We start from the raw sequence: 13189 nt of genomic DNA, 5'->3' as shown, positions 1-13189 counted from the left end.
TCGCTGCTCTCACTTCCTCCTTACTAATCCTATCTACATCCTGCTTTACCAACTCCACATCATCCAACCTTCTCTCTCTGATTTTCCTCATTCATCAGCTGCTCAAAATACTCCCTCCACCTTCTCAACACACTCTCCTCACTAGTCAACACATTTCCCTCTCCATCCTTTATTGCTCTAACTTGCAGAACATCCTTCCCAGCTCGGTCCCTTTGCCTGGCCAATCGGTATAAATCCTTTTCTCCTTCCTTAGTGTCCAACCTCTCATACAGCTCCTCATATGCCTTTTCCTTTGCTTTCGCCACATCCCTCTTTACCTGCTGCCGCATCTCCTTGTACTCCTGTCTACTTTTCTCATCACTATATCTATCCCACTTCTGTTTTGCCAACCTCTTTCTCCTTATGCTCTCCTGCACTTTCTCATTCCACCACCACGTCTCCTTGTCTTGCTTTCTATTTCCAGATGTCACACCAAATTTTCTAGCTGCCTCCCTCATCACTCCTGCAGTAGTTGCCCAATCATCCAGCACCTCTTCATCACCACCGAGCCCCTGTCTGACCTCTTCCCTGAACCTCACACTACACTCTTCCTCCTTCAGTTTCCACCATCTTATTCTTCTTTCAGTTCTCACTCTCCTCCTCTTCTTCTTCGCCTCCAAAACCATCCTACAGACCACCATCCGATGCTGTCTAGCTACACTGTCCCCTGCCAACACCTTACAGTCTCCAATCTCCTTCAGGTTGCATCTCCTGCATAGCACATAGTCCACCTGTGTGCACCTTCCTCCACTCATATACATCACCCTATGATCCTCCTTCTTCTTAAAATAAGTGTTCACCACTGCCATTTCTATCCTTTTAGCAAAATCTACCACCATCTGCCCTTCCACATTCCTCTCCTTACAACCATACCTACCCATCACCTCCTCATCACCTCTGTTCCCTTCACATACATGCCCATTAAAGTCTGCCCCTATCACCAATCGTTCTTTCCTAGGTACACCATCTACCACTTCATCTAATTCACTCCAGAATCTTTCCTTCTCCTCCATCTCACAGCCAACTTGTGGAGCATAGGCACTGATGACATTTATCATCATCCCTTCAACTTCCACCTTCACGATCATCACCCTATCGGAAACTCTCTTTACCTCCACTACACTCTTACTGTACTCTTCTTTCAGAATCACCCCTACACCATTTCTCTTCCATCCACACCATGATAAAACAGTTTAAACCCACCTCCAATGTTCCTGGCCTTACTCCCTTTCCACTTGGTCTCCTGAACACACAGCATATCTACCTTTCTCCTCCATCATATCAGCTACCTCTCCCTTTACCCGTCATAGTACCAACATTTAAAGTACCAACCCGAACCTCCACTCTCCTACACTGCTCCTTTCCCTGCCGTCTCTGTAGACGTCTTCCTCCTCTTCTTCTCCTCCTTTGGCCAACAGTAGCCCAATTTCCACCGGTACCCTGTCGGCTAACGATACCTGTGGCGGTAGTTGTTAACCCGGGCCTCGACCGATCCGGTATGAAATTCTCATTTGTGATCCACATATTTGATTTGGCACATGTTTTACGCTGGATGCCCTTCCTAACGCAACCCTCCCCATTTACCCGGGCTTGGGACCGGCACTAAGAGTGCACTGGCTTGTGCATCCATAATGGCTGGTTTAGCACCCTGTCGCATGCTTTATCTAAATCCACAACACACAATGCAACTCCTTCTGACCTTCTCTATATTTCTCCATCAACATTCTCAAAGCAAATAAGTTGTCTGTGGTGCTCTTCCTCGGCATGAAACCATACTGTTGCTCACAGATGGTCACCTCTTCTCTCAGCCTGGCTTACACTTCTTTTTCCCATAACTTGTTTTTAACATTGTGTGACTGATCAATTTTATTCCCCTGTAGCTACTGCAGCTCTGCACATCTCCCTTATTCTCAAAGATTAGTACCAGCACACTCCTTCTCCATTCCTTAGGCATCCTCTCACCTTCCAAAATTCTGTTGAACAACCTGGTTAAAAACTCCACTGCCATCTCTCCTAAACATCTCCATGCTTCTACCGGTATGTCATCTGGTCCAACCGACTTTCCACTCTCATCCTCTTAATCACTGCTCTCACTTCCTCCTTACTAATCCTATCCACTTCCTGATTCACCATTTCCACACCATCCAACCTTCTCTCTCTCTTATTTTCCTTGTTCATCAGCTGCTTAAAAAACATTCTCCATCTTCTCAACAAACTCTCCTCACTAGTCAACACATTTTTCTTCTCCATCCTTTATTGCTTTAACTTGCAGCACATCCTTCCCAGTTTAGTCTCTCTGCCTGGCCAATCGATATAAATCCTTTTCTCCTTCCTTAGTGTCCAACTTCTCATACAGCTCCTCATATGCCTTTACCTTGGTTTTCACCACATCCCTCTTTACCTGCTCATAGCACTCTGAATAATTAAGTAAATTTGAGGACAAATACTTTTGTATGTTTTAGTCAAGTGAAAGTTTAAAGGGAGCACTTTTATTTTGCTAAAGTAATATTTTACCTCCTGCATCTCTACTTTTATTCGAGTACCTGCTTTGTGTACTTCATCCACCATTGATAATGGCTGTATGTTGAGTTATTTTCAGAGGACAGTAAATCTGTACTGCTTTACGAGCTGCACATTGACTACTCCAAAATATATCCAAGTTTCATTTCTATAGTATTGTCCCTTAAGAATATACTAGAATGGTAAAATGATTGATGGGTGTACTCACTTTTGTAAAATAGTGTGTGTGTGTGTGTGTGTGTGTGTGTGTGTGTGTGTGTGTGTGTGTGTGTGTATATATATATATATATATATATATATATATATATATATATATATATATATATATATATATATATATATTATGTAGAGATTTCATTGGAAATGTTTTGCGTTTTTTGGGGGGGTTTGCTTACACAGTTACAGAGTTTGTACATTTTACAATATACCAGCACGCTTCCACAATAGGTGGAAAATAGTCTTAGAAAGAAAGATAGCAGAGACAGTTCCTACAGTTTCCAACACTTTTTACTGCTGCTATATAGAGTCCCTAAGTCCCTGCTTTCACCCTGTTCACACTGTACAGTGTCTTTAAATTTGACAAACCAATAAGGATACTTATTAATCCCTATATCTCTCTTCCTGTTGCCACTTTACTCCTCTCTCTCTCTCTCTCTCTCTCTCTCTCTTTCTCTCTACCAGCGATCCTGTTCCTTTTCTTCTTTTTCTATCTGCCTGATTCATCCCAACACCCTACCTCTAGATGGAGTTCTCTTCAACTTGAGCATTTTGTGCAGCTAAGGACGGATTCACATGATCAGTCTGAAGATCCATGAAGTTACTGAGCAACTCAAGAACTATGAGGATGGATTTGAATTGTAATTAATATCAACAGTCTACTACAATGACTCAAGATGGCAATTTGCATTTAAGCGTCCTTAACTTCAGAGCACACCTCAACAATGATGAAACTGTAATGAATGGACATTCAGGGCCACCCAGATGAGGATGGGTTCCCCTTTGTGATAGGGTACCCTAACCCTAACTCTAAGATAAACTTATAAGCATAACATATAAATTCATATTTTATAACCTCTTTATCACAGTAATGCTGCTTTAAGACGATGTCCATTGTTAAAAGCTTGATACAAATAAATCTGAATTGAATTTTAATATTTACTTAATGGAATAGGAACTATTTCTTTCTTTTCTGTACAAACTAGCCAGCATTCTGTCATTCAGACATACACCGACTAGTAACATTATTGCGTTATGTCTGGTGAAGTGAATAACTCTGATTATCTCTTCATCATGATCAATATTTTGTCCTCAAAGTTGACGTGTTGGAAGCAGAAAAAATGGGCGAGCGTAAGAATTTGAGCGAATTTGACAAAAGCCACATTGTGATGTCTAGATGACTAGATGACAAAAATGCAGACGAGGCTCATTGATACACTTGAGGAGCGAAGGATTGACTGTGTGATCTAACAGACCTGTAGCTCAAATTGCTGGAAGGAATGGGGAAGTTTTATCTAAATGTTTTAAAATATATTAATAATTTACACATTTTAATTAAATGTAACACAAGATAAAAACAGTAAAAGTTTTGTCTATTTAGGGTTAATAGTGATAGCTTAAATAAAAAAATATATATAATAATAATACTGGTATTCGTATCGGTATCGGCGATACTCATATCGAAAGCATAACACATCGGTCTAGTTGGGTCATCGAGTGACTTCTGCGCATGCGCGACCTTCCCGGAAGTCCCGGCAGCCTAACCATATGATAGATCAACAACCTGGAGAAGAAACCTGGATCACCGATTGTGACATACGAAGACGGCAGGAAGGCGCATTGACAGTCACAGGTAACAATGTGAAACGATATCCGAGTGGGAAATGTGTCAGTTGGCCGGAAAGAGGTTGATATTATTAGGAAATATTGGGTGGTTTTTTTTTTCTCCTCCGAGCGGCCCGCCGTGTTTGTGTGGCCGGAGCGGCGAGGTTCATTGTCGGTCGGAATCCGTTCTGTAGCTCGTGTCCTGGTTCCATGATCTGAACCTGCTGACAGCTGAAACCCAGCAGCGCACACACACGAGCACACATGTTGCATGCTGTATAGATCAGTCATTTATGAATTCATGCATGTTATTTGTCTTATGATCTATTATATAGATCCATATACAGTATTGATCTTGGATTTCTTCTGTCCTTGGATGCAGGACAGCTTCTGGTAACTCACATGTATAATCTAGTGTATAATCAAGGCTGGATGTTGGGTCTCATCAAGTTGACAAAACACGTATTTGTGGAATGTTGCATGGGCTGTCTGTATTCAAATTGTCTGTACAGGTACCCAAATGTTGGTCCTAGAGAAGTCCTGTATTTTCACTGTAGAGTGTTTTCCTTCTTCTAGCACACCGGAGGATTGTTAATTAACGCGATTAATTGAATAAAGTGGGATGTGTGCAGAAAAAAAACAACACATTTACGCCAGGACTCGCATTCTAAACACTTAGTGTTGGCAAAAGCTGCTCTGTAGTCAATCATTGCCAGAGAAATAAATACTTCCTCACCATTCCTGAAAATTGCTAATAAATTCTAACATCGTGTATAAGATTATACAGGAGACTGTTGGGTTTCTGTGCATAGAGTATCGTGACTGTGTTCAGCTGCAAGTGAGCAGGGTGATGGGGGAATGTTATGGGTTCGAGCCTGGTGATGGAGAGATAAAACAGCAAAGAACTGACACCACACGATACGATGGCGTTTAAATCTAGTAGGTTTTTTATTAAAAAAAGAGAGAGAAAACCATTATTATGTTAGAAATCGGGCAAATAAATTCAATACCAAACACAGAAACCTAGAGACAGGTTTTTTTCGACCTCTGGTAAAAAAATCCAAATAGATTTACGTGTAATCATTGATGGTGGGTGGGGTGTTAGTTGACATCATTAGTATTTTAAGCAGCGTGGCCTTGAAAAGAGTGTCACTAGGTGATGTGATTTCCTCCGAATCCTTTTTTCTGTTATTAGAGTACATTTAAAATAGCAGTTCTGTCAGCCAAGTTTCGTTTCTGTCAACACATATATTAGTTAGGTTACATTTTTTTCCCTGATCTCTTAACTTGCATTATACAATCTCTCAAAAAATCGCTTTTGTTTATTAAATGTGATATTACAATAAGTTGACTAATCAAGCCCCTAGTACTGATGCTCACTCATATTTGTCTCTTTTTTCTTTCAGGACCAGAGACTGCATAACAAACTAATCCGAGTCCACCGTTTTGGTTTTGCTGTGTTCCCTGAGGCTTCCTAGGAGGACCCCCGTCCCACCCCACATCCCTACCACTCCTCTTCCACCATCATGAGCACCCGTGCGAACCCCAGGACCAACGGGAACCTGCCCCAGACCAAGATCTGCCAGTTTAAGCTGGTGCTGCTAGGGGACATGGCAGTGGGCAAGTCCAGCCTGGTCTTGCGCTTCGTCAAGGGCCAGTTTGATGAGTTCCAGGAGACCACCATCGGAGGTGAGGAGCTGAGTGAGGCAGAAAAACGGACCGCTTTGAACTCTTAGTACATATTTCAGCATTAGGGACTTAATCCATACTGCATACCATTTCGAACGGATAATTGAGTGCATGTATAGATCAGTTATCTGAAGAAATAATGGTTTAAACTCGTTTTGAAATAGAGACGTTTTGGTGCTGAATATATTTGCCATCGTCTGGTAGAAGTAAAGGGTCTAAATTAACCTAATCCACTACATGGAATGAGACTTTTTTGTTGCGATCAGCAGGTTAAGAATTAGTATCATTCACAAGCTGATAAAAATAGAAATCAATGGCAGATTGTCAGGGTCAGCAAGGCTTTCTCTGCTCTGAATCACTGACTTACTTTTGAATATATTTTTGTCCATGAATATTTATGAAATTATTCCTATTCACTAGTCTATTCTCTATATTTTATAGCATTTCCCATGGGTGCGGCGCTTCTTGCTTCTCGATTGTAATTTCACGTTTGAGTTTTTCTCCAATCAGATTTCAGCCGTCACATTACGGCTTTTTTTTACTCCATGTTACACCAATTAGATCGCGATTTGGCCACGGCGAGGCCCCCTTTTCATGTCCTTCGATTAGATGGTCAGAGAGCGCACTAGTCAGAGCTCACAACCCACATCTGTAGCAAACTGCACAAGCTTAAATACATGCGTGTGGATTTAATAGCTGATTTTTCATTCCATAACGGCTGAAAGAGGAGAAGAAATCGGTTTGGTCGTAGATACACTTACAAGGGCATTTACAAGAGAGACTTTTGGGGGGAAAAAAAAAACGCATGAGGAAAGGTCGGCCCAAACAGTGCAAATACTGTTCACAAACCATTTTTACTTTTGAATCAGAATTAGGAAAAGCGCTTTATTTTCAACTATGTTTGCACATTCAAGGAATTTGTTTTGGTGAAAAAAAGCTTCTAGTTGCACTTTAAATAAAAAAATACAAATAAACATAAGGTAAAAAAAAATATTAAAAATAATTTTAAAAAAGTGTTATTGCTTGTTTTTTTTATTTTTTATTTTTTATAAAGAATAGGAAATAATATTGCACAGAAGTTACAGAAGTGGTATTGCACATATTTGTATTTTAATGCACAAAAGTTTTGCGGTCGTAGAATTTGCACAAAAACACACAATTTACGTTCATTTCGAATCCCCAAGAAAACCGCAATGCCGGAAATTGCACAAGAAACCCGGTGTGGTTTTATGAGGTTAACATCAATGCTTGTGCTGGAGATTGTGTTAATTGTGTGAATGCTTTAGTAATGGCATGGGTCTGTATGAGATACCCGTCTGTGATGCAGTGCTCTGTTTTATAATATTGATGGTTCCGATAGCCATCATAACGATGGTATTAAGAGGTGGATTGCCGCAGATAAGACACCACTGAAGGCCTAGGTGTGGAACGCATGGTGCACCACTGATACAAATAAATAAATCGAAACACACACAAGAGCAATTTCTTTACGATTAGATCTTTGTGATGGTTTCCTGGTGGTGTAAAGAAAATGTATGCCCCAACCACTTTGTAATCATCATCTCTGATGTTGAACATGAAGCATTCTCTAAACACACTGCTCAAGAGCGGGGCTTCATAGTCAACGTTCACTTCCCTTTTCTCCATTTTGGAATCTAAAATATTGACAAATGACTTCCTTATTGTGGAAATCTTTTAAATTTTATTAGCAACCTTTCGTTTGTTTTGTTTTTTTAGCTGAATTCTGAGACAAGATATCACTTATCGTTCTAGGTTTAGATTAAATGTCCTACCCTAAAGATACAATAGAATGCAAATGTCTCACAAAATCAAAGAAAGGATTTCTCTGTGATTGCATCAGTAACAGAGGTTCCTCATGTAACTTCTTCCTTCCTGTCTATGATGTTCCCTTAGCTGCTTTCTTGGCTCAGTCAGTTTGCCTGGACGATACCACGGTGAAGTTCGAGATTTGGGACACAGCCGGACAGGAGCGCTACCACAGCCTGGCCCCTATGTACTATCGCGGGGCCCAGGCAGCTATCGTAGTGTTTGATATTACAAAACCGGTGGGTAGAAAAGCTTAACCTGTAAATATTATAACACAGAATGGTTAAAAGTATTTGGACACCTGATGTTTTAGCTATATGTGGTTATTTCCAAAACACAGTTATATAGGATGTATTTCGATGCCACTGCTTGAAATGTTCCCCTCACTTGAACTAGGAGAAGAAGTGAGCTCCTTGAATATACATCAGTTGGAGTGGAAGACCTTAAATGGCCTGCTATAGAATTCTAACCTTCTAAACCTATTGAACACCTTTGGGATGGATGTGAATGTTGACTGCACCCCAGGCCTTTGAGCAAAATCTACATAAACACACTCCAAAATCTAGCGGAACATCTACCCAGAAGAGTGGAGGTCATTATAACAGAATTTGGGGACTGTGTCTTTTTATAGGATGTTAACATACTTACCATATGCTCAGGTGTCCACAAACTTTTGTCTGTATAATGTACTTAATCTACACATTACTGCATATTTATTCCTCAGCTCATTATATTCCATTGCTTTCTGTGCTTGACTCTGTAGGAGACGTTTGAGCGAGCAAAGGCCTGGGTGAAGGAACTCCAGAGGCAGGCAAGTCCCAACATCGTCATCGCGCTGGCAGGAAACAAGTCCGACCTCGCGGAGAAGAGACTGGTGGAGTACGAGGTGCTGTTCCGTGACATCTCATCCTGCCACTGTGTTTAAAGAGGTTTGGTTAGACAGAAACATCTGAAAGGTCAAATTGGGTTCTTTGCTAGTGAATGCTGATACGGCTGTTTGTTTATTAGTCCAGAAGGGCATGGATTTATTGGAGGATTATTAGATTTCAAAGGTTAAGGGCATGTATCATTAGTCACAGTTGTCTTTTTCTGCTTTGATACATGAAAGGTATTTTCATATTGAGTAAATCGATTATTGAAATGTCACACTGAATTTTGAAGTCAAGTTGGAATCCTAAACAAAAACTAAAATATTTTCTGAGCGTGTTCGAGCTTATTGACGTGTCGTTACGAATATCTGAACTCAGGATTTGTTTTATAATCTTAAAAAAAAACTTCAAGAGGTTTTCATTTATGTATATATTACATAGTGTGACAGCAGTGAAGTGTGCAGTAGGAACGACAGACTGGTTCAAGGTGGAGGTTGGACTGCATCAAGGATCGGCTCTGAGCCCTATCCTGTTTGTAGTGGTGATGGACATGTTGTTGGACGAGGTCAGACAGGAGTCTCCCTGGACTATGATGTTTGCGGATGATATTGTTATTTGTGGTCAGAGTAGGGGGCAGGTTGAGAAGAGCCTGTAGAGGTGGAGGTACGTACTGGAGAGAAGGGGAATGAAAGTCAGTAGGAGTAACACATGAGAGGGAGGGCAGTGAAGTGGTGCAGTTGCAGGGAGAAGAGGTGGAAAAGGTGGAGGAGTTCAGGTACCTGGGTTCAACAGTGCAGAGTAATGGAGAGTGTGTTAGAGAAGTGAAGAAAAGAGTGCCGGCAGGGTGGAGTAGGTGGTGAAGAGTGACGGGAGTGATTTGTGATAAAAGAGTATCTGCAGGAGTGAAAGGGAAAGTTTATAGGACTGTGGTGTGACCTGTGATGTTGTATGGTTTAGAGACAGTGGCGTTGAGTAGAAGACAGGAGGTGGAGCTGGAGGTAGCAGAGCTGAAGATGAGGTTTTCGTTGGGAGTGATGAGGATGGACAGGATTAGAAATTAGTTTATTAGAGGGACAGCGCATGTAGGACGTTTTGGAGACAAGGTGAGGGAGGAGAGATTGAGATGGTTTGGACATGTGCAGAGGAGGGACATGGGGTATATCAGTAGGAGAATGCTGAGGATGGAGCCACCAGGAAGGAGGAAAAGAGGAAGACTAAGGAGGGGGTTCATGGATGTGGTGAAGGAAGACATGCAGGTAGTTGGTGTAAAAGAGGCAGATGTAGAGGACAGGAGGTATGGAGACGGATGATCCGCTGTAGTGAACATCCAGGTGCAGCCAAAAGATGATGATGATGATGATTTACACAATATCATGTATATTTGATTACATGTATTTTTATATATATATATATATATATATATATATATATATATATATATATATATATATATATATATATATATATATATATATATATATATATATTTGGGATGAATGTGAACACTGACTGCATCCCAGAACTCCTCACCTACATCAGTGCCTGACTTAACTAACACTCTTGTGGCTGATGAACACAAATGTTCCTCTAGATTTCTTAAACAAGGCTTTAACCCTCAACTGTTCAGTTGTAAGTCGCTCTGGATAAGGGCGTCTGCCAAAATTCCATAAATGTAAATCCCAAAGGTGTTGGTGAGAGGTCTTGGTCAGAGATCTTCCACTCAAACCCATGTAATCCATGTATTCATGGATGTGGCTTCGTGCACAGTGGTCTTGTCATGCTAGAATAGATTTGGGTCTCCTAGTTTAGGCATCGAAGGGGAAAATTTAATGCCACAGCATCCTATACAATTGTGTGCCTCTAACTTTGTGGTAACAGTTTGGAAAAGCACCACATAACCCTGGAAAAATCTCAATACTTTCGTCCATTTTTTTTTCATGGTGGGTTTTTGCAGATTGTACATTAAAAATCTTTCTGGTCCTTTTCCAGGAGGCTCAGACGTACGCTGAAGACACAGGCTTGTTGTTCATGGAGACGTCGGCCAAGACCGCTATGAACGTGAACGATCTATTCCTGGCCATTGGTGAGCCTCCATGTTTCTTGTCCTTTGTTCTATTTCCTTATCAACTGCATCTTATTAGCAGAACCTGGAAATAAAACTGAGTTTTAACGTTAAATTTTTTTTTTAAACATATGCAGCAAAGAAGATGCCGAAAACAGACACTCAGAACCCGACGCACGCCGCCCGGCACAGGGGAGTCAACCTGCAGGACCCGGACGCCCAGTCCACCCGAAGCTGCTGTGGGAACTAAACATCTCTTAGTCCACTCTGTACATCGATAAGGGAGACCACCGACACCTTTTCCCCTTTGGTTCCCCACCTTCTACCCTTTCACCTCCAAGACTGACCTGAGAGAGAGAGAGAGAGAGAGAGAGAGAGAGAGAGAAAGAAAGAAAGAAAGAAAGAAATGTCTAACAGAGTGAATGAGAGAAAAAAAGGGAAAAAAGAAAAAGAGGTTTGGATATACCCTCCCTGGTATTGAAAAGCGATTTATCTGAACAGAGAATTGGTGAAAACACTTGTACTGTAGATTACAGGACTCTCTCGCTCTCTCTCTCTCTCTCTCTCTATATATATATATATCTATAAAAAAAATGGCACTTAATGGTGGATGTCTGTTCCTGTTTATTTTGCCAGCATTTCTTTTTGCCTACTCAAGCAGTTGGGAATGGCAGAGCTTCGACAAGAACAAAGAAAGGGAGGAAGCCAATCTCCTAACAGCTTCTCAACACTAAAAAAGAAACACCTTAAGCTCCACCCCTCCCTGGGTTCATCACGCACCCACCCCAGAGCACCACGATGAACTTGAAGACGGAAATTATCATCCTGCATGCGTGTAGACTTTACCTTCTTCTACAGCTGTGAAATCCCGGACAGGAAATGTCTTCCCGGTTTCCTTTCCCTTCTTCTCGCGTGCTCTCCAGTCATCCGGTCATATTTGCTTTGCGATTCCTGTCCCGTCGGAAAACTACTGATGCGGCCGTCTGTAACGTACTAGTGTTAGTAACATAACTATACGATTGGTAGCAATCCTACGTGAAAATCTGTCGCTTGACGCACAGATCCAGATCCAGTCTTCTTCTTGTGCTGTTTGTCTTGAAGCAACTACAACTACACAAAAACTGCACAGAGGAAAATGGTGGTTGAGTTAAAAAAAAAAAAGAATGAAAGAAAGAAAGAAAAACAATAATGTTGGAAGGAAAAAAACAAACAAAACAGAAGTGCCTACTCTCCGTGTTCTTTGTTTTAGGCCTGCTCGGGATGCTTTGAGTTGGCAGATGTATGGCAGCGTCCTTGAGGGTTTCAAGCCCAGTCTCGGTTTCACTCCCAGCTGTAAACGCACCCAAAGAGCTTCAACACTGTTCTGCACAGCGCTACAGGGTGCGTTTAGAGATGGGGGGTGGGGGTGGGGAGAAAACGACTGGATTGAGATCCTCGGACCCGGAACGCACCAATAACTTGCAACACGTTGCTGTTTGTTTAAAAAAAACGTTTTTATCGTCACGTTTTATGGATGCTCGTTCGTTGTTGCCGTTTGTGTTAAAAGAAGTAATAATCAATTGTTTATTTAAAAATTATTTTGAATCTGTAATTTTACAGTTTGCTGATCCGATTTTATCGTCGTTTAAGGAACGATGGAGAAGCATTTACATGGATTGAAGTCATTGTCTTGTCTTTCACAATCCATTGTATGTGTGTGTGTGTGTGTGAGAGAGAGAAATAGATTTGATCTCCTGTTAACACTCGTGTGAACTGGAAAGTCAAATAAAGCTGTGCTTTCTGCGATGAAGAGAGCGTTTCCCGGCCGATTCTTGGTATTTTTTAAGATTTGCATCAAAGAAACCCTCTCCTCCGGCATTTTAACTTTGAGGCACCTTTGACCAAGATCTCCAGAAAAATCTGATGTATTGATAAACTGCAAAAAAGTAAAAAAAATTTTTATGGGCTCTTTTCTGGTGAATGAGCTCCTGGTATCGACATAAAAAACTGTTTTAGCTCTGCTACCTCCAGCTCCACCTCCTGCCTTTTACTCAATGTCACTGTCTCTAATTCATACAACATCTCAGGTCTCACCACAGTCCTATAAACTTTCCCTTTCACTCTTACAGATACTCTTCTATCACAAATCACTCCTGCTGTCACTCTTCTCCACCCACTCCACCCTGCCTGCACTCTTTTCTTCACTTCTCTAACACACTCTCCATTACTCTGCACTGTTGACCCCAGGTGCCTGCACTCCTCCACCTTTTCCACCTCTTCTCCCTGCAACCGCATCACTCCACTGCCCTCCCTCTCATTCACACACATGTATTCTGTCTTACTCCTACTGACTTTCATTCCTCTTCTCTCCAGTGTGTACCTC

At 41.4% G+C, this 13189-nt stretch overlaps 1 protein-coding gene across 1 annotated transcript; it reads left to right on the top strand.

The window, feature by feature from the left end:
- Positions 1–4288: 4288 nt before the first annotated feature.
- rab5b (RAB5B, member RAS oncogene family) lies at positions 4289–12616 on the top strand. Its single transcript, XM_046845879.1, has 6 exons — positions 4289–4408; positions 5787–6069; positions 7984–8135; positions 8660–8782; positions 10755–10848; positions 10965–12616. Exons 2-6 carry the CDS (start codon positions 5907–5909, stop codon positions 11075–11077), a joined length of 645 nt encoding a protein of 214 aa, XP_046701835.1. The 5' UTR covers positions 4289–4408; positions 5787–5906; the 3' UTR covers positions 11078–12616.
- The last annotated feature ends 573 nt before the right edge of the window (positions 12617–13189 follow it).

The sequence above is a fragment of the Silurus meridionalis genome, chromosome 3, assembly GCF_014805685.1.
Source record: "Silurus meridionalis isolate SWU-2019-XX chromosome 3, ASM1480568v1, whole genome shotgun sequence".
Taxonomy (NCBI): domain Eukaryota; kingdom Metazoa; phylum Chordata; class Actinopteri; order Siluriformes; family Siluridae; genus Silurus; species Silurus meridionalis.
The sequence above is the reverse complement of the archived record's forward strand: the minus strand, read 5'-3'. Positions and strand labels throughout refer to the sequence as shown.